A 21,285-nucleotide genomic window follows, 5' to 3' on the forward strand; every position below is an offset into this window, starting at 1 on the left:
CATTGGTTTCCTTGAATTACTTAAAGTAGTTTAGTATGATCCATTTGAAGGTATAATGATGAATAAAATGTTACACAGACCTGTACTGATTCTTCTTGAACGATAAACGCAGTCTCAATACTGATTCATACCTTTAACGAGAGATAGTTTTGCAATAGGGTGATATACTAACAATAACAGGTTTGGATAGGATCAATAAATGAAATCAGATGAATCATACTGTAGACTGTAGACTGTAGAATTAGAGTAATTGGCTAATATGTATGGAGTCTAGCAAGTTAAGAACTTCTTTGTGAAGAATATCACATTCTTCGATTTCCTTAGTTGAAACTAAAACCAAAAAACCCCATTATCCAATAAAGAGAGTTCTAACGGAGAAGTATGCTCTATACTCCTATTATTTAATTGCCTACATTCCATTAATTTACACGTTATATTATTGAAGTAACTAAGAATACTAACCCTTCATCCACCCCTTTCTATTTAAATAATGTAAAAATGTTATATTAATATTTAGACATAGAGAAATGGAGCGGATGATTCTTTTTATTGATGGTACATGTATATGAAGGAAGGTTTATATCTAAGCTGTTTACTTCTTAGCAGTCAATCTTCTCAAGTAGAAGGCCAATTCTTCACCTTCCAAGATGTAACCATCACATCTACCAGATTGACCTGGTCTGGAAGAGATGGCAGCGTACAACTTACCGGAACCGAATTGGGCGTCAACAGCAGATTCAATAGCAGCTTGACCGGCTCTGGAAGCCAACTTTCTTTCGACCTTTCTAGATCTCTTGACTTCTTCTTCGGTAGCAGCAGGTTGGTTCTTCTTCTTACCTAAGGTAGAACCGTAGTGGTTTTCGTACCATTGTCTGAATGGAGTGGCATCGATTTGGACAATAGCAGCCTTAGTCAAGGTGTTGGTTCTGACCAATTCGTTGTTAGATGGGTGGTAGACGACAGTGGCAATTCTGGTCTTTCTGGAAACACCTTCAGAACCCCAGGAGAAGTTACCGGTTTCAACTCTCAAAGCTCTGAACTTTTGGTTACCACCTCTAGTTCTGACGGAGTGAATTCTCTTAGCACCAATCTTGGTGTTGGCAGATTGTCTACCTAATTCGAACTTTCTCTTCTTTCTGAACTGGGCTCTCTTGGCACCAGTAGCAGATCTCTTGTGACGTGAATCTCTAGAAATACCCATTTTTACCTATACGATGTTAGTAAGTGAACATTTGAAAAACATAAAAACAATATGAAAGCCAAAACAAGGTGGACGTATTTAAATCCCTAACACTAATTTGATTTGATTTTGTTTAAGGTACTTGTATATCATTTGTCAAGTATTGGAAAATTTAGTCAATTCGATGATTTGGGTGAAAATTCTTATGGCTGTGGTGATCCAGAATATCTCTCGATTCAGCCAGTCAAAACTCTTCAAACTTGAACAGTATCATAGCTGCTCTCAGCTTGTTCTACACTAATGGTTTGCATTTGATTGGACTTTGGATGGATGTCTTAAACTGGAATACGTGTATGTTCATTTAATGAATTTCGATTCTGCAACGACGACAATGGTATCGACTTGTATGGGAATTCCCTTAGGTTTGGCTTTCGTATTTGCAGCAGCTACATGTGTCTCGACTACCTGCTGTTTATTTGCTATGGTTAACACATACACTTTAGAATATCACTGATGAACAAAAGTATAAGAAGTGAATAAGGAACTGTTTAAAATTTTTTTTACTACCAACTGGAAGGAGCTCCATGAAATTTTTTCACTGTGTCCTACTAGGAAGAGTGCGAGCGCAAGAGCTGTTAACTATGGGACGGCATACAGACACCATGCTCTTAACTATGGGAGTGCGCGTAAGAGAGGTTCCCTGGATATAGAGAAAGGTATGGTACGGCATACAGAGCATCTGCTCCTCTCACAGCAGTAGTCTGAATCCACTGGTGTGCGACTAAGGGTTGTTTTATATCACGTGCTAATGACTAACTTAAGGGCTCCAGCCCTCATCACCTGATAAGCCCGTCAGAATTTCTTTTGTACCAAAAATATCACGATGACTAAGGGCCCATAGAAATTGATTCTTAACTACGTGAGTGTTTTCTAGCTCCTACTTATACATTTTAGTTCTCCTTGCCAGCTGTATTATTAGTTGTACCATATTCAACGACACCTTAGAGACGTGTCCCCTTTCTCTGGCCATTCATCTAATCCAGAAACATTTTCTGGAATTTTTCACTCCGCAATACTAGCACACTACATTAAGAGCATTAAATCCTACGTAAACCCTAGAACTTCACTACAAAAAGCACAGATTCAGTATGGAAACCATATACGACGAGATAGAGATCGAGGACTTCACATTTGATCCCATAACCCAGTTGTTCCAGTACCCATGTCCATGTGGGGACCGTTTCGCAATCAGTTTCGATGATTTAAAAGATGGGGAAGACATAGCAGTTTGTCCCAGTTGTTCGCTTATGGTCAAGGTGATCTACGAGCCCGAGGACTTGGACGAGTACGAGGAGGAGTTGAAGTAGAGGCAGAAACAGAACTAGTCCGGAATGTACGATAAAACATCCCATATCTGAAACAGCTATGCACATATCTACGAAGACGACGTCCCAGACGAGTATCGCTCAATTCAAGATGGAGCCACGTTCTCTGCTGTTACAACATACCCGCAGTTCACGAAGTTCAAGATAAGACACTTGCAGCCTGTTATCCAGACGGCGCAAGCGTTCGCATGCGGAATTTGCCTACTAATGCGAGCATGGAGCCCTCGCTTATTCTGGCAAGACAGAGATCATCCAGATGACTCAAAAACCCGATTCACAATCAGGACGGGTGAGTGCAGACGTTTTCAGAGATCAGACGCACCAATGGCCCCAATTGGCTATGGTTTCCGCTTGCTACATAGTTAAATATTTATTCTAATGCATTTATGAAACATCAACGCTAGTCAACTGTAGAATCAGACGATTGACGACGGTTCGACCGTGAATGTGGTTCTATAAACTTGCAACGGCTGTCTTGTCACCACCTCATCGCATTTGTCATCCTGCGAGCTACCAAGCAGTGACGATTTCATCCAAACACATTTCCTCTGGGTATCAGTTGATGATGATGCGCGAATCGGAAAAGTAAACTGGAAGAATACCCAGTGCATGGTCAGTGCATTGCCCATTGTTCGTACTTTTGTCTACATGGACTAGTCGGATAAAAGTACTATTTTACTATCTCGACTACAATTCTGTGCCGGTAAGAACAGGGATTTACGAGGTGATTCAGCTGGCTATTGTCGTTCGAAAGAGACAAGGTATATGAAGTATAACGGTTTCGATTTCAGACAGACATTTCTTGACCCATTCGGTCGGCCATGTTAGAGATAACATACGCTCTCGAAAAATAATAAACGTTAATGATAACTGAAAAAGAAAACAAAAATGTTGTGAGCCCAAGTACAATGGTGCGCAAAGCGCGGAAAAATACACGATTTATCCGTCTAAAAATTAGCTTGCGTACCATAGAAAACTGCGACATTATGCACGTGACGCTCTAAGGCTTATGGATTTGCAAATTTCTTTTTAGTGTAACATGCAGCTTTTTCCTTCTATTTTCTAGTTTAGATATTTCCGTTGAGATGGTCTTTCTTCGGTGGCGCATGCCCAAGATGTTCTATGACTAGCTAATCGACAGAATTCCAGATGGTATTTCCAGTTTCGTCATAGAATGTCTCAAGGCGGAGACTGTGGTTCGAACAATGAACCATGCTGCAGGAAGGTACAGAGATATCTCGACGTCTGGACGCCTTGAGGCGAGATTGCAACGTTCGCTGGTCAGGTATCAGCAACGTTATATTGTTGGGTGGTCCTTCCCCCACGTCGCTTCATGGAGCTAGCCAGTTCGAAGGTTCCATGAAGGCCTGCCCTCCCGGCAAGCTGTTTTAGTAAGTAGTATCTGTAGCTGCGCGAGTAATATAACTGTAATTACCGCACACCCACATTCACACAAATTTTGTAGACCAACGTCCCAACGGTTTGTTGATGAGATTCGGTCGATTTGGCGATTTCACAATTAACAAACGGCAGAAAATAACGTTGGCGTGGAGGAGATCCTTCGCGGCGCTATTTCTTTAGCTTCAGTTGGGGGCACCGAAACCTTATAGTTTATCTCTACACATATCCTGGGCGCATTTATGTTCCATGGGGAGTCTCGATGTCAAATCCGATACCCTAGTGCAGCAAGAAAACTATCCCGAAGCCTGGAAACCTCCGGAACGGGAAGTTAGACGCACCGCGTTTACTCTTTGTACAACTACTTATTGTACTATTTTAGGGGGTGAGGGCTGTTTGTGTTCTATTAACTAGCCTGATAAATGCGGCATAATATATTAAGAAATGTCTCACGGGAGGAGATTGTTCTTCGAGGCCATAACTTCCCCCTCTACATTATACAAATATGGGCAGCGTTAGTGTGGGAAAATGAAATTGTTGGACCTATTCGGCAAAGTCGACTGTCTTACCGAGAATTCCGATTTAAGCAAAACGGAGGACAAGAACCTATTGGACCTTCCACCCACGATGTGTTGGAATTTTGTTGCTAAAACCATTCGGCAAATTAAAGACTTTTCTTTTGAAACGCTGCAAGAATAAATTCTATTCGAAAATATTACAAGCATTTGAGAAGAGAAAATAATTTTAAGAACTTACCCAAAGCTGCTTGGTAGATGTTGAAGTCAGGGGGATTTACAAATCCCCAGCTTGCCAGAAGAACATGGCACGCCCTCGATGGCGTATTGTGAAAAAGACCAACCGACCGGCTACACATGTCTAGATAATGGACCTTCCTGGCATCTTTTCCATGGAAAAGTACAAAGATTGGTCGATTTAACGTCCTCATTATTAAAACAATTTAGATTATTTTTTTGTACCACCTAGGCACTAGACACACATGCTAGAAACATCCCGGGCTTGAACAAGAAATGCAAGAGTAGAGTATGGCCGTGATAGCGTTTCTCGATCACCAGTTATGAGCTTATTCTATGAGGTCTCCGTCTCCGTGGAAATGACTCCGTGGATAAGTGGAAAGTCACCATATAAGATGGTTTTGGTATGGCTGGTAAGGCTAACAATAGTGAAAACTGCCTGGTAAATAATATGGTGATTTCTGAATGAGCTTTGTACATACCGAGAACACCTATAGAGTAATATTACATAAGAAAATTTGGGGAAACAAAAGCTCCTTTGGGAACAAGTAGTAGCGACAACTTTAATTTGTTGGCAACGACTTTATGGTTTCTTTTACACATAATATTATGATCGAGAGAACACCTTTGAATTAATTACGAAGTGCTCTCGACCTCTTGTAGGCCACAAGCCAACGGGAGCACAATGGAGGAGAGTACCACAGTAACCAAGAGGCTCATTTGTAGAGTAGTGTAATTATAGAAGTAAAACAACTACATTCTGGCCCCTGGTAGGGAGACAGAGAAACTCGCCTCAGTATTTTTTATTTTCCACATCAACTGCTGCAGCTCAGACTACAGCAGCTTAATATATGGTAGTTATTCACCGACGACGGGAAGCGTCGCCAGCAACCACAGGAGCCTGGACAATGGAAAAATTGTCGCGGGCATAACGCAGAAGCTAAGCACTACCGACGGAAAGGGACTCAGACATCCTATTTGTCGCAGAATTGTCGCATGAAGCATGAGTATTTTGTGTCGGTGCAAACCGTTCCTCGATCGAATTGTTTCACGCAAGTCGAGATTCGATATTTGCAAAGTGTCGAGCTTCTTGGGGCGGGTTATGGCAAGTGGTGAAGTCTCTGTCTGTAGGATCAGGCTCTATTTTTGCCGTGACTTTGACACAGATCCGACGATTTACATAATTACAGGGAGGTTTTCACCCAGGGGTGAATATTAAAATCGTAAGAGTTGGTGAACTAACGGCCATGGCATGCGGACAATTGGGTGTGAAAACAGAAGGATAGAGCCAAAAAAACAGTGACTTAATAAAAAAATAGTGAAAAAGAAATTCCGGAAATATTTTGTTGAAGGAAATTTTCTGTCAGGCCAGGCAGCAGAAAAATATTTTCAGACATACACCAAGACAGACGGAAAATGTGCAAGCTAAACAACCGACATTCATTAATCGGATTAAACAGTAGACTAGTTTTATAAATGCAGCGATTTCCGGTAGAAACGTTTTTTCTAAAAAAGAGTTGAAGTTTGGCAAGTCTTTCTGGCACCAATAAGTTATAAGAGCAAGCAACGAGCTGTCCGGCCCGACGCATCTAAAGCACGACATCTCTCGAGGTACGACATTCCCCTCGACGCCCCAAAACCGCAACCCACACCCAAGAGGCCCACATCCACTGGCTAGCTTAACTAGACGTCGCACGACATTGTACCGCGACATCCCACGACACGACAACCCCCACGGCCGCCTATCACTGACCCAGCGTTTCTGTCAGTGACTTGGTCCAGAATCAGATTATTATCTGCTCCATATAGTAATCGTCCTTCCTAGGCTTCAAAAGTCAAGGAGTAAACGACGACATTGGAGGCCCCAGAAAACCCTTCCAAATATAAGGGGCACCAGCACAACAAAGTGGGACCCACCCAGACAAGTTTTAGACTCCACCAAAGGTCTAGCCGTGACAATTTGTAGATCTCCAGTCACTTTACGACATTACTTTGACTAGGCTCTAGCACCAACTCTTTCTCGTCCCCACATTGCCACCAATCTCATTGATAGCCACTAGCATATTCAGTCATCTGGTTTGAAAATTTCTCCACTACGTCAAATTTTCCAGCGAAGCAGACTAAAGTCACCCTATCCAGAAGTCTAGCAGGGAAAATATATAAGGAGCCCTCTTTATATTATCGAGACATCCGTAATTTCCATACCCCGTTCTTGACACTATAGGAGAGTTTGTTCTTGATCCTTTTGACATTTATTGATAAATCTTACTTTTCCTTGATCTTCCAGATCTTTATCCATACTTGGTAGTCTCATTTATATAGTAGTCCATTTGGCTCGCATACCGTTTTACGCTACCTTTCCTCATACAAAATTAATCCCTGTTTTGGACCCAAAAATTAACTAAAAAGCATCTGCCATTCCACCATTTAGCAAGTAGCTAATCCAAATTACCCCCTACAGCGATATCCTTCAGTGATATCTGCAGAGCCCCCACAAGAGCCCCCCATCATTCAGTCCCAGATATATATTCGCACACCGGTGCTCACCATGAATTACCATAACTCAAACCCCGGCGGGCCCGACGCTACGTCGGCTTCCTCAGCACCAGCATCCACAGCGTCGTCAGCATCGGCAGCCGCTTCTGCATCCTATTACTACGCTCCGGTACAACAGTACCAGCCGCAACCGCTCCACCACACCATCCAGCCTAATGGCCCGAACTCGGTTCCAACCACCCCAGGAGCCCCCACAAGAAGAGGTCCATGGTCTCCTATGGAAGACAAGAAGCTTCTTGATCTCATCAACATCTTTGGTCCTACCAATTGGGTGCGCATCTCTAATAGCATTGGAACGAGAACGCCGAAGCAATGCCGCGAGCGCTACCACCAGAACTTGAAGCCGCTGCTAAACCGTCTGCCAATTACAGTAGAAGAAGGCGAGTTGATCGAGCTGTTGGTAGCAAAATACGGTAAGAAATGGGCCGAAATTTCTCGTCACTTAAATGGCCGTTCCGACAACGCCATCAAGAATTGGTGGAACGGAGGAGCCAACCGTAGAAGAAGAGCCTCGTTGGTGCACGAACCGAATGTGGCTGGTAACAGCAACAGCAATAATAATAACAACTCGATGAGCAGCTCTAACGGTAGTAACGTCAATGCCAATGGCCTCAATAGTAGCACTAGCATCTCGACGATGTCGGCATCCACTTCTGCATCCACCAACTCCACACGCTCGCAAAACGGGTCGCTCTCCAGTCCTTCAGGACTTCCCACGCTTACCCAGAACAAGAGTTCTGCTAGCTTGCCTGAAGCAGTGTTGTCTGTCAGCTCGGCACAGGTCCACCAGTCAAATTCGCTGCGCTCATCACTCAACGAGCCTTCGCTCTCGGCAAACTCATCTGCACTCAACTTATCTGCTGCAAACCCGAACAGTCTTTCATCCTACGCCATCACCAATAACCATAACACCAACATCAACAATACCAGTAACAACTCCACAATATTACCACCTCCTATCGGAGCTTCGCAGCCTTCGACTTTCCCCCAGATTCCTCAGCTTCCCCAGATTTCATTTAACACATCCATGTTTGGTAAGCCTGATGCGCTGTTCAAAGCCCATACACCTCCTCCTGGGTCTATGGCTGCAGCCGTCCCTCATACCATGACTTCACCTGTAAAAGCGACTTCACTTAGATCTGCTAGTTTTGACGTAACCTCGGCTACTGGAGCCACGAACGCATCCACTTCAACTCTTACATCCACCACTCTTCCTCCAATTTCTTCATCTAACAAGAGAAGACTCTTGGACGACCCCATCAGTAGAAGACATTCCACTGCAAACTACCACTATGCCCATCCCAACGGAAACACAAATAACAATAATAATAATAATAATAATTTCGCAGTTCCGACTTCTTCGGCTCCTGGTTCGGCATCTGCTGCTACAGGTTCAATTATCGGAGGTGCTGGCACCGTTTCTCCCTCGTACTATGGCTCGCCACTACTTCTCAGTACTCAAGTATCGAGAAACAACTCGATCTCACACTTTGAGTTTCTGACGTTGAACTCAACCTCGCATTCTCTGAGAAGATCGAGTTCGATAGCACCAGACTTCTTTCCAAATCCATTAAAGGAGCTACAGGCAGCCGCATCTTCCTTGAACAAGGAGGGAAACGTGAACCACAAACGTAACATGTCGCAGAACTCGTCGTTCAACTCTCCTTCTTTGACTCCTTCTACCCGTTTCTCCATCTCATCAACTACCTCCCTTTTAAATAACACTTCTACCAACTTGACAATGCCATCAGCCACAACCCTGCCTTCCAGCAATTACAACGGTCTCAAGAACGATCATTCTTCTAGCAGTGGGTCCATTCCAGCACTCAAAGAAGAAGTCGAGTTGAAGTTGAAGCACAAGAACGACTTGGACGATGTAGACATGGACGACTCCCATAACCACTTGCAAAATCCCAGGACAACCATGGTGAAAACCAAGATCTCGGTTCTGAGCCTCATTGATTGAATGAGCGGTGGATCCGTTCTCTCGGACTGTTTTCGTACTTCCATCTGTAACAATACTTGTTTTCCTTATAGACCTCCAAAAACAGTTTCTTCAATTCTTGGTTATCTATTTTTCAATTCTCGGGAGTTTACTCTGTAACTAATAATTTGACTATTACTTCAAGAAAATGAAATACATATTTAAGAATACATGCATCGTTCTACAATTGTACTGTAGGGTACTGCTATTCATAAGCAGATTCGTAAGCTCAATTCATTGGATATCTAGTAGTACAAATCTACATTCTTATTATATCTTATAAATATACTGGGTCTATCTGGCTCAGAGCCTCATAAATTGAACCATTTTGCTGCGCGCGCTGGCGCACTGGTAGCGCCGCAAATATCCATTTACAATCTGACTCCAGAAGTCTAGCCTCTTTCTTGGGGTGTTCATCATCGATTGGGCTCATTGGCACTCGATACGTGATTGATTGCTTTCAGAAAGACTAGAGTCATCAAGTATCCTTCCTGGGAATATAAGGATTCACTTAAGAGATATCCGAGGAAGTTTTGATCTTGGAATAGAAAAAGATATCAGAAGACAGAAGATATCTTGTATCAGGATTGAAGGAACTTGAAACCTAAATCAACACAACTTTAACATCAGATATTGTCAATTGCAATCCATTAAGTCCAATATCAAATTGTAAGTTGCTGTTGAGTATAGAAAGATTTCAACGGAATCGGTAGCATCGTCTGGTATCATATCATATATTCGTCTAAATATTATTAACCCAGGCTCAATCAAACCATCCCTTTCATCTTATCCTCATCATTAATTCAAGGAACATGGTTGTCTCTATCACAGAGCAGAAACAGATTCTCCAGAGCTGTCTCTCGGCGATTAAGCACCAGTCTAATCTAATGAAACAATGCCTCAACGAGAACAACATTCTTCAGGCTCTCAAGCATTGCTCCAACTTCCTCAACGAGCTACGGACCAATCAGTTAACACCAAAACAATACTACGAGTTGTATATCGCTGTTTTTGACTCTCTTGAAACCCTCCTGAACCATTTACTCAACTCGCACAATCTCAAACAGCACAAGCTTGAGAAGAGACAAGCTGCTTTGGATAGCACCTCAACTTCAGACAAAAATGCCGATGATAAAAGCACTACTCATAAAAATGTTAAAAATGGTGATGAAATTTCAAAAAATGCTGTTGGAAAAAGTGCTACGACTCCATTCCTTGCAGATTTGTACGAGCTTGTTCAATACTCCGGCAACATCGTACCCCGTCTCTATATGATGATCGTCATTGGCACAACATATATGTCGACGAAAGGAGCTCCTGGCAAAGAGATCATGAAAGATATGATCGAGATGTGTCGTGGAGTACAGCATCCTATTCGAGGCTTGTTTTTGCGTTACTACTTGTCGCAGAGAACGAAGCATTTGCTTCCGTTTCTGAACGCCAATGACTTCAACGACACTGTAGAGTTTCTCATTTCCAACTTCATCGAGATGAACAAGTTGTGGGTGCGTTTGCAACACCAGGGTCATTCGTCGGAACGTGAGTTGAGATACAGAGAGAGAAAGGAATTGAAGATCTTGGTAGGTTCCAACTTGGTCAGATTATCGCAAGTCATTGACGATTACAACGGCGACGAAACCTACTCCAGCATCAAGTATTACCAGGATAAAGTATTTCCTACCATCACAGAACAGATTATTCAGTGTCGTGATCATCTTGCCCAGAGCTATTTGATTGACGTTTTGATCCAGATCTTTCCTGATGACTTTCACTTTGCCACGTTGGACAGCTTGCTTAGTGATGTTTTCCTCAATTTGCATCCGTTGTTGAAGAAGAGCGAGTTGGTAGCCACGTTGATCGAGAGATTCATCACCTATCACAAATTTGAGTCCGATATGTCTACAAGTGAGATCAAGGAGCTTTCTTTGGAAAGCGATGAGAAACAGAAAAAGATTAAAACGACTATTGATTCCACGCAATTGTTCAATTCTTTCTGGAAATTCTACTTGAAATTGTATGAATTAGATCCACAATTACCTTCAGAAGAGCATTCTGAGTTGCTACAATCGTTTATTAGATTGTCGTTAACGTACGATCCTAACAACTACCAAAACTTGGATGTAGTCTACAAATTTGCTACTGAGAAAGAGGGCCAAATCAAGGCTAATGCCGAGAATGATGATATTTGGTTGCAATTGTTGATTGTTCCTATTCGTCACTTTGATTCCATCAAGACCTTGTTCAAGTTGCCCTTCTTCCACGAGTTCTATTTGAAGTTGTCCAACAAACAGCACCAGAAACAGATATCGTTAGAAATCATCAACAAATTGCTAGGAATAACTACCTATGGAGATGAAGATGGTAATACCGTCCAAGAGATTCACGAGCCGGAGACTTTCACCACCACTGAAGAGGTAGACGGGATTTTCAAGTACTTATTGGTCTTGATCAAAGATTCTGACAAGCAAAACAGTACCTCCAAGAACTTGGGGGTCACAAAGAGCATAACCATCAACAAAGGAGAAAATGTGATTTCGCATGAGTTCTTGAGCAACCAGGAGAAGATCTGTAAAGTTATTCATTTAATTGAAAACCCCAGTGATCCTTTTAAGAACTTGTCCAATTTAATGTACGCCAGAAAGAAGTACTTGAACAAGAACTTTGATAACATCATATACACCTATCCAACTTTGATCTCACGGATCTTGTACAAATTGAAGATTGTTGGTTATGCTAATTTGAGACAGCAGAAGAAGAAGAAGAACACTGAGGCCAGCCAAGACTTGATGATCACTTCCAACTTTAAAAATTTATCTATAATAATTGATGAGTTGTACCAATACCATGCTGAATTCAACTCAGAATTGATTCTCAAGATTTATCTTAATGCTGCTTCAGTTGCTGACCAGTTGAAACAAGAATCAATTTGCTACGAATTGTACACGCAGTGTTTCATTGTATATGAAGAAAACTTGATTCTTGGATCCAGTCTGTACCAACAACATATCAATCCTCACGACTCGCTTGCTGGAGGTTCGTTGCAATATCAATCCATTATACATGTAGCCAACAAACTAGTTTCTGCTCGTTATTTCAACAAGGAGAACTACGAGAACTTGATAACAAAGTTGACGTTGTATGGATCGAAATTATTGAAAAAACAGGACCAATGCAGAGCTGTCTATTCTTGCTCCCATTTGTGGTGGTGGTGCGAATTGCTCATTGAGCATGGAGAAAAGTCGCCTACTGTCCAACCAGAGGCTGCAAAAGAGAAACTGGCAAAGGAAAATATACAAAAAGATGAGGACCAGTCATCCAGAGATCGCGAAGAGGCTGATGATGAAGAAGATGAAATTGAGTTGTATCGTGACGCGAAGAGAGTCTTGGAGTGTTTACAGAAGTCTCTCAGAGTGGCAGATTCGTGTATGGATCCCTATTTGCTGTTGAAGCTCTTCGTTGAGATCTTGAACCAATGTCTAATTTTCAATATTTACGGAAATGCATTGGCTGATTCACGCTACATAAATGGACTCATCGACTTGATTAGAACAAACATCGATAATCTTCGTGATGACGACAACAATGCAAAGACAGATGCTGCAGACGAGGAGGATGACAAAGAGGCTCGTTTGTTTAAACAGAGTGTAGGCTATTTTGAACGCACCTTGTCTTACATAAGAGACCAACAGGAAGTGGAAAATCGATTTGAGGGGATTGTCGTGTGAATTTATGAAACGGCTTTGCAAGACCAAGCACTGCTATGTCTTTGATAGAGGTATGAGATTACAACTATACTACACTTTACTATACTATATAGCAAATACAGGAACTATTGGCCTTTTATTTCTCTTAAAGCTTTACAACTTTGTGAAAAAGCAGGATATCTAGGGGACGGTAAGAACACATCACTGTATTGGCTCTATAGTTTTCTACATTTGAATGTCTACCAGACCTTGCTTTATGCTCTGGAAAGTAACAGCAATAAAGCGCCTTTTCAAGATTTCGCAGCCCCTAATATTCCTGACTAATATGCACGCTGCAATTCGTAGAAAAATCCGTACCGCTGATCAAATGGGGCTCCGGAAAAGTGCAACCCAAAGCATCGGAGTAGAGTTCACTGGCCGGATATTTGCCAGAAAGTTGTGAAACGCCTAAAAAGGTTCAAAAGGCTCAAAGGAATTCGAAGACTTCAAGACTATCCGACGATAGCAGCTTTCAGTTCCACCGCCGAAACCGCTGGGAGAACTACAAGACAAAATTACAGGAAGATAGGAGCATTGGGAGTCTCAGATTTGTAATTCCGAAACTTACAAGATTCGTACCACACAAATTACGTATACAAAGTTGACTAAGCATTTTTTTACGAAGCTTGGTGATGTACGAATCTTGGTGAAGTGTTGAGCTCATCTCCACTTCATTATCTACAAATGTTCACCAAAGAGGGCCCAATGGAAGCACCCTTAGAACCGAGAAGCCAGTAACTGTTCCTCGGAATTTCCTCAATTCGGTATTTCTCCTTTCATCGGTTGTGCCGAAGTGGGGCATCTTCGGATTCCGACTTCTTCTATGGAAATGCGCCAAACTGTTTACTGGTTGGATCACGTGATTGATTCAACCGGTTTTGCTTCCCCACATTTGGGAGTCAGTTCTCGGTAAGGTGGTGGCCCGAAGATTGAACAGTCGCTTCAGATATTCTATTCCCGTTGGTGAGTGCAAGCTGAGGTTGTGCAGTTGATATAAAGTCAAGGATTTCTTCCGCGAAAGTCAATTTTTATTGAAAATCCGTAGATCCCTTCAGAAGAGTATCCGGGGAAATACACGTAGATTTTAGGTGAGAAATTTCATCGCATCAATTCCATAAAAACTCGCCAACCACCTTTCGTATTTGATCCAGCTCAAAAGTTGTTAGTGATTGTTCAACCATGTCTTTACCATCGGTATATAGCGCAGACAAACGTAACATTTTTGCTCCAGATGACTCTATTTTCGTCTTAAAAGACGTTCCTCAAGGGACAGAGCCGTTCGACTTGTTCAATCGAGTCTTACCAATAGCCGGAGAATACACCAAGGAGTCAGTAGCCGTTCCCGGAACCCAAGAGCCTGGTTACTCTGCCATCTACAGAAACAGGGCTTTTCCTAATGGAATCAAGCATTCGATTGTTCCTAGTCTAAAGACCTACCATGACTACTTTGAAGCCTCTGCTAGATACCATGCTGATCTTCCTTGTTTCGGGTACCGTAAGCACGACTACGTCAACAATGTTTCCGAGTTGGAATACACGACATTTTCGTTCTCTGAAGTTAACCAGATGAAGAAAGAGCTTGGATCGGGGTTGTTGTACTTGTTGAACACGAATCCGTACAAGGATAGCTCCAAGTATACCTCCCATGCTAAGATAGACTCTCACCGTGACAATTTCAGACTGTTCGACCACGCCAACCACTCGTTTGTGTTGACAATCTTTTCATCCAATAGATGGGAATGGGTTCTTACCGATATCATGTGTTCTTCCTTTTCTATCACTAGTACTGCTTTGTATGATACTTTGGGTCCTAAAGCCTCGGAGTACATTTTGGAATTGACCGAATCTCCAGTAATTGTAGCTACTAAGAACCACATTAAAGCATTGATTGACTTGAAGAAACTGTACCCAGACAAATTGGGGCAGATTATTTCAATCATTTCTATTGATCCTTTGTTGCCCAGCGAAGGTAACTTGCGCAAATTGGCTCGGGAGAACAATATCACTTTGTTTGACTTTGATCAGGTACTCAGCCTAGGTAAAATATTCCCTCACGAGCAACTACCCCCAAGCCCAGAGACCTTGTATACCATTAGTTTCACCTCGGGAACTACTGGTGCCAACCCTAAGGGTGTGATGTTGTTGCAGAGAACAGCCACAGCAGGAATCACCTTCATGTTGGTACAACTTCCGCATTTCACAAGTGGTAGATCTTTCTGTTTCTTGCCTTTGGCTCACATTTTTGAAAGACAAGCCTCCGCTTTCTGTTTGACATTTGGTTGCTGTATAGGTTTCCCTCGTTATGGTGGAAATCCTTTGACTCTCATCGAAGATTTGAAGATTTGGAAGCCCAATATCATGTCGAATGTGCCTCGTATCTACACCAAGTTGGAAGCTAGTTTGAAGAATGCCACTCTTGAGTCAGACTCCGCTATCACAAGAGCTATCTTCAACAAGATCTTCGACTACAAGATGAAAATTCATGAAGAAAAAGACGATGACAAGGGTAACCACATAGTCTACGATCTCTTTATCTCTAAATTGCGTAGCTCGTTGGGTTTCGACAACATGGATATGGTGATTACTGGTTCTGCTCCTATCGCTGTTCACACCGTTAAGTTCTTGAAAGCTGCCCTCAACACCGGAGTAGCCCAAGGATATGGGTTAACCGAATCGTTTGCTGGTTTTGCCATTGGCAATGGATTCGACAAAAAGCCGGGATCCTGTGGTCCAACTGGTGTAACTACGGAAATGAGGGTTCGAGAATTGCCAGAAATGGGATATCATGCCAACGACAGAGGCGGTCCTCGTGGTGAATTGTTATTGAGAGGCCCACAAATAACTCCCGGTTACTTCAAGAACGACGAAGAAACAGCCAAATCCTTTGATGAGGATGGTTGGTTCAAGACAGGCGATGTAGCTCAGATCTCTACGGATGGTAAATTGACTCTAATCGATCGTGTCAAGAACTTTTTCAAGTTAGCACAAGGTGAATATGTCACACCAGAAAAGATCGAGAACTTGTACTTATCTCAAAACCCTATCTTGACACAATGTTATACACACGGAGATTCTTTGAGACACTACTTGGTAGGTGTCGTTGGTCTTGACCAGCAGTTGGCTGCGCAATTCTTGGTGGAAAAGTGTAACATCAAGCCTGAGCAATTGCAAACACCACAAGACATCTTGGACCAGTGCAACAAGGTCGAGGTCAAGACTCAAATCTTGAAGTACTTGAACTCCAGCATCGACAGCAAGCTCCAAGGATTTGAAAAATTACATAACATCTATATCGAATTTGAGCCTTTGAGGTTAGATAGAGACGTTGTCACTCCTACCTTGAAGTTGAAGAGACCTGTTGCCCAGAAGTTCTTTGCTGAGCAAATCAACAATATGTATGGCGAAGGCTCGTTGATCAAGGCAGGCGTTGGAAAGTTGTGATACTTCAAGTTATTTATATATATTTGTCTGAACGTGATATTTAAAATTGCATGATTTGTTCGTATGGCTGCGAAATTTTTGAAAAACACAAAATCTAAAGTTATTGAAAAAATTGAAATTTGATAAGTTAAATGCTTCGGAAAAATTTTCTACTTCATCGAAATTCCCCAGATGTTGTTTAAAGAGTTGCTTATACTAGATAGACCTTTTCCGAAACTTGCCAGAGTTTTCAACCACTCGCACTTAGTATCTCCGAATCTCTCTTATCTTTGAAACTCTTAAACCGTGTATGTCCGCTACTTTACAATCTCGTATTGCAATCGAACACGGCACTTCAGAATGTACACAAAATTATACGTGTTTAAGACTCAATCTCAATTTCTAAGAATAACATTTGAATGAGGCTTTAAGCCATGGGACGCCTGTTCGGGCAACCCCAGTACTAAACCAGGTTAGCTGATTTTGAACGGGACACACTTTCCTAATAACCAGAGACCATAGCCCAGTCCTGTGGCTTAAGAAAATGAAATAGTGGTACACGACCTGGATTTCTCGCTAGAATAGTCAATATAAGGGGCTAGACGATGCTTCTATAAAAACAGTGGCATAGTCTAGAAATTTCTGAAAAACGCTGGTCGTCATGAGTCACATAGCTAGAGACTTTTCAGTTTGGAATATGTTGATGTTCGGCACAGCCCGGGCACCGGCAGACGAAGAGCAACACCTAGTAGATGCTAACAACAGCCAGAATGATAATGAGAAAGAAAATGACATTGTAAATGAAAACGACTACGAAATCGTAAAGGGATATGAAATTTTAGATGAAAAGACCCAACTTCCTGAATACGAAGACAAGAATGAATGCCCTGAAGAAAAGAAGGAATATCATTATGTCATGAACAATTACGACTTAGAGAAGGATATCGGTTTTGTTGAAACTGTGAAGTTTCTGAATGACCAAGACGATGGTGATTCAGAAGAAATGCCTCCCAAGCCCAAGAAGAAGAGTTTTCTGATGTTGTTGGTCTTGTTTGCACTTGTTGCACTTATGTTCCACTTCCACCTTATCTTTGACTATCAACACAACATCAACTTCAAGAATACGCCTTCCCACGAAGTACCCTTCAAACATATCTCCAGTAATTTGTTCATTATTGACGATTTGCAAACACAAGATGACGAATCCACGGAAGGACACAAGTCTAAGCCAAAGCCTCACGAAATCATTGCAGTAGGCTTTCCTAAGCGTAACTACACGCGTGAGCCTGTCTATCTGACCGTCTTGGTTGACCACAAATTTGGAAACTCCTGGGGGGAGCCAGCAGTTGTAGACTATACTCCACCAGTAGATATCGAATACGACGCTGTCTTCTTGAAGTTGAAGACTTCTGTAGATGGAGTTCAGTACGACAGATTAGCCAATGTATTCCTTAATGGAGTCCAGATCTGGAGAACATCTACCATTGAACCAGGTGGACGCCCAGTGTACTCTCAATATACAAAGGACGTTTCCACGTACTTGTCCTTATTCCGGAAGAGTGGCAAGTTCATCTTCCAGTTGGACAACATCTTGACTGATAGATTAACCGGTGAGTTTAAGGTGGAATTGACCGTAGAGTACTTCAATTTCAACAAACGCCACTACAGCAAGATTAACCCGGAGAATGCCCATGAGAACTTTAACGGTGACTATTCTGTTCTTTCTACGGCAAAGCCAGCTGATGCAGTCCATCCTTTGGTTGTTGCTGAGAACAAGCATGATCTTCCTTTATCTCATCTTTCTACAAAAAAGCTTCAGCTTGAATTGCCTATTGTTCCCGTAAACACCACCAGATTGAGACTTGCCATCTTCACATCTGGTAATGCCGCAGAGGAATTCTGGTACACCAACGTCTTAGACAAGTACGCGGATAAGTTCATTGACAAACACATTTTTGATCGTCATGGTCCAGTTAGGATCGTCAATGTCTTTTTCAACGGAGAAAAGATCGCTGCCCAAACTCCTGAACCCGTCATCTTCACTGGAGGAATCTCTCCAGCCTTGTGGAATGGCGTTGTTTCCAACTCAGCCTTCGATGTTCCTGCTATTGAAGTAGATGTCTCGGGATTATTGCCTTTCTTGTGGACATCCCAGAAACTTGAAGACAGAAGATTGGAGATTGAGATCAGTAACGGTCTCGGCGAAACGGGACATGCTGACTCTAATGAAGTTGGAAGAGACTGGATTACTTCTGCCAGTTTATTGACCTATGAAAACAGTGAGGTTGTAGCTGCTACTGGTGAAGTTCTTTCTATTGACCACAACAACAGAGGAAGTGTAGTTGCTTTTGCTCCACCATTTACAGGCTCAATTCTGCAAATTGTCAACGGTATCTTCAGTGGACAGTTGATTAGTAAATTTTCTCTCACTTTGGGTAATGGCAAGATCTTGAACACTACGATTGCTTCCTACACTAAGGGTGAGGTTTCTAATGTTCAGCACTACTCTAACTTTGGAAGTGGGCAATCAGTGGTCCATGTGGGCCACAGCGTTAAGTCGTTGATTATAACTGATGATGACATTCCTTCAGAGACTAAACCAGATGTAGAAAGTGATGACCATAGAGATTACGAGGTGCGCAGAGGACATAGTCTATACGGCGGAAAAATGGCACACGAAGAATTTGAGCTTCCTGCCAATACAATCCACTCCGTTAATGTTTCCTTGAGCTATCCATTGGTTCTTCGCTTGACAGAGAGCAACTGGTCGATTGGCCCAGGTGAATTCGAGACCAAATATAACGTCAAGTTGGTTACCAGCAGACATGCTGATATCCTGTTTAATGGAAACCATTCGTTGAGTTTCCTGTACGACCAGAATGGTACCTCTGAGTACTTCATAAACAAGAAGGGTAACCATGGATTTGGAGCGTTGACTTCGAAATTCGGTTTCAAGTACAAGAACGACGACGGCAAGTTCAAGATCTCAAGAAGAGTTGAAGCCGTGAACGGCACAGTTGTTCTGGATGAATCTAAGAAACATGGGTTTGATGATGAACGCTTAAGTATTTCCCAAGGAGGAGGTCGTGATGGTGTTGATCGCGGCGTACACCGTGGTGTTGTACGTGGCAGATACCGTGGCGTTGGAATGTTCAACTTGGTGGAAAAATATCTAGACCATGTTTTCCCAGTTTCAAGTACTCAGAAGGATATTGAACAGAACTTGGATTTTATATTTGCTTTACTCTTTGTAAAGGTCCGTGATGATGATGGATCAGGCAATGCGAGACATCGTCTCCGTCCAGGCTGTGGTTCTTCAAAGCATACGAGTAACAGATTTCATGGACTGAATCGTCTCAGATTAAAGTTGAGCAAAATGGTCCATAAAGTGGGTCTGAAAGTGAATGCTGAGCACAGACTCAAAACGGCTATCTACTACAAGAAATCTGAGAATAAAAAGAACGAAGCTAAACATATGGATCATAAAAATCAGAAAGGCAGACACAACAAAGACCATGAACACAAAAATCATGATCAACATGACCATCACAGTTTTGTTTCTAGATTAATTTTCAGATTACGTCACACTCTCTTCCGCAAGTTGAGAAAGGTCAATCGTTACCTTTCTGGAAAGAATTGCAACTCAATGGATCAGTCTCGTAGAAGGGTACTTGCGATGAAAATGGATCAATCTCGTAAAAGAGTACATGCGATCAAAGAGAAGAATAGAATGCATCGTGCAGGCAAGGTTTATGCAAAGATGAATATGGACCTTCCAAGGAACAAGTAGTGAACGAGGAAGTACAAGTTTGTCGAGCTTTTCATTTAGTGTTTGTTTGATTTTAAGGCCAATAGTTAATTTCAAGATTAAAATGGTTAATCTTTAGTGAATGTTTAGTGAATTTTTAGTAACTGTTTAGTGAATGCTATTTAAATGCTATGTATTGATATTTAAGTGTATCTCAACCGAAGCCAGCCCATTCAATGGAAAATGCTACTTTTTGGGGAGGTCGATTGAGACAAGCTTCTATATTGTCATTAAGATCGTTTGAAGAATTCTCCTCATCACCCAAAATGATAATATTCTTCTTCACACTAGTTGCCAATCTTCCTCCTACGACCAAATCTTGAAGATCCACCATGTTAAATTTAACAATGGAATATGAATGGAATCTTAGAGGATCTCCCGGATAAATCACCAAGTCTCCACCAAATTTAAGCCCTGGATTCATAAAAAAGCCCATTTCCTTCAAGTACTTGAAATTGTGGTAACGAGAAAGGATATCCTCAATTTTTAGCGATGAACTTTTTATATACGCATTCAAATAGTCTCTCAAGGGTATTTCATATTCTGCAATAAAATCTTCACATTTTTTTGAAGTATCCGTATTTTTAGTGACAACAAAATTTGGCTCCCTATTCTCCTGAGTATTCTTCAGATTGTCATGTTTTTCGTTCTTGGATAAGAGAACCCTGTTGTCGTTTTCAATTCTGCCTCCTTCCGCCAATCGTCTAGCTTTCTCTATTCTGTATCTAGCTTGATCTACAAGTCTGGCTTTTCCAGATTCCACCAACCATATCACTTCCCAAATGAACAACTTTAAAGGCACGGAAAGAAAGAAGTTTTGCTGAGGATATTGGGCCAAAGTTCCTGTCAATACTCCCAAAATCCCATACTTCTCTCTGAGAATTCGGATATTTCTCACATCGAAGATGAGAACATCTGGATTCTGAGCTAAAGAAACCACAGGAAGATCTACGATTCCAGAATCTGGCTGTGCGGCTTTTTCTTCAAGTTCTTCAGACAGAGCATACTGCTCTATATACTGAAAGACGGCCTCTTCATTCATGAGTAGACAATTTATAG

At 42.0% G+C, this 21,285-nt stretch overlaps 7 protein-coding genes across 7 annotated transcripts; 5 read left to right on the forward strand and 2 right to left on the reverse strand. All coding sequences in view use genetic code 12, as the record gives it.

Moving 5' to 3' along the window:
* Positions 1–421: 421 nt before the first annotated feature.
* PICST_71938 (40S ribosomal protein S8) lies at positions 422–1,710 on the reverse strand. Its single transcript, XM_001384328.1, has 2 exons — positions 1,677–1,710; positions 422–1,207 (listed from the first exon to the last, which is right to left on the reverse strand). Exon 2 carries the CDS (start codon positions 1,199–1,201, stop codon positions 593–595), a length of 609 nt encoding a protein of 202 aa, XP_001384365.1. The 5' UTR covers positions 1,202–1,207; positions 1,677–1,710; the 3' UTR covers positions 422–592.
* A 618-nt stretch (positions 1,711–2,328) lies between these two features.
* PICST_45461 (predicted protein) lies at positions 2,329–2,547 on the forward strand (the record flags this gene model as incomplete). The annotated part of the gene is made up of 1 exon (XM_001383981.1): positions 2,329–2,547. The coding sequence occupies one exon, from the start codon at positions 2,329–2,331 to the stop codon at positions 2,545–2,547; it is 219 nt and encodes a 72-aa protein (XP_001384018.1).
* A 3,709-nt stretch (positions 2,548–6,256) lies between these two features.
* On the forward strand, positions 6,257–9,440 carry PICST_67483 (myb-like transcription factor). Its single transcript, XM_001383982.1, has one exon. The coding sequence runs from the start codon at positions 7,264–7,266 to the stop codon at positions 9,235–9,237; it is 1,974 nt and encodes a 657-aa protein (XP_001384019.2). The 5' UTR covers positions 6,257–7,263; the 3' UTR covers positions 9,238–9,440.
* A 627-nt stretch (positions 9,441–10,067) lies between these two features.
* On the forward strand, positions 10,068–13,097 carry PICST_89002 (predicted protein; the record flags this gene model as incomplete). The annotated part of the gene is made up of 1 exon (XM_001383983.1): positions 10,068–13,097. One exon carries the CDS (start codon positions 10,068–10,070, stop codon positions 12,978–12,980), a length of 2,913 nt encoding a protein of 970 aa, XP_001384020.2. The 3' UTR covers positions 12,981–13,097.
* A 1,080-nt stretch (positions 13,098–14,177) lies between these two features.
* On the forward strand, positions 14,178–16,439 carry FAA25 (long-chain fatty acid CoA ligase; the record flags this gene model as incomplete). Its single annotated transcript, XM_001383984.1, has 1 exon — positions 14,178–16,439. The coding sequence occupies one exon, from the start codon at positions 14,178–14,180 to the stop codon at positions 16,437–16,439; it is 2,262 nt and encodes a 753-aa protein (XP_001384021.2).
* A 1,150-nt stretch (positions 16,440–17,589) lies between these two features.
* Positions 17,590–19,476, forward strand: PICST_44393 (predicted protein; the record flags this gene model as incomplete). Its single annotated transcript, XM_001383985.1, has 2 exons — positions 17,590–19,053; positions 19,108–19,476. Coding segments are annotated over 2 exons (1,833 nt in total), but the record flags the coding sequence as incomplete, so codon positions are not given.
* A 904-nt stretch (positions 19,477–20,380) lies between these two features.
* PICST_31261 (predicted protein) lies at positions 20,381–21,268 on the reverse strand (the record flags this gene model as incomplete). Its single annotated transcript, XM_001384329.1, has 1 exon — positions 20,381–21,268. One exon carries the CDS (start codon positions 21,266–21,268, stop codon positions 20,381–20,383), a length of 888 nt encoding a protein of 295 aa, XP_001384366.2.
* Between the last annotated feature and the right edge of the window lie 17 nt (positions 21,269–21,285).

This window comes from Scheffersomyces stipitis, chromosome 4, assembly GCF_000209165.1.
Source record: "Scheffersomyces stipitis CBS 6054 chromosome 4, complete sequence".
NCBI lineage: Eukaryota > Fungi > Ascomycota > Pichiomycetes > Serinales > Debaryomycetaceae > Scheffersomyces > Scheffersomyces stipitis.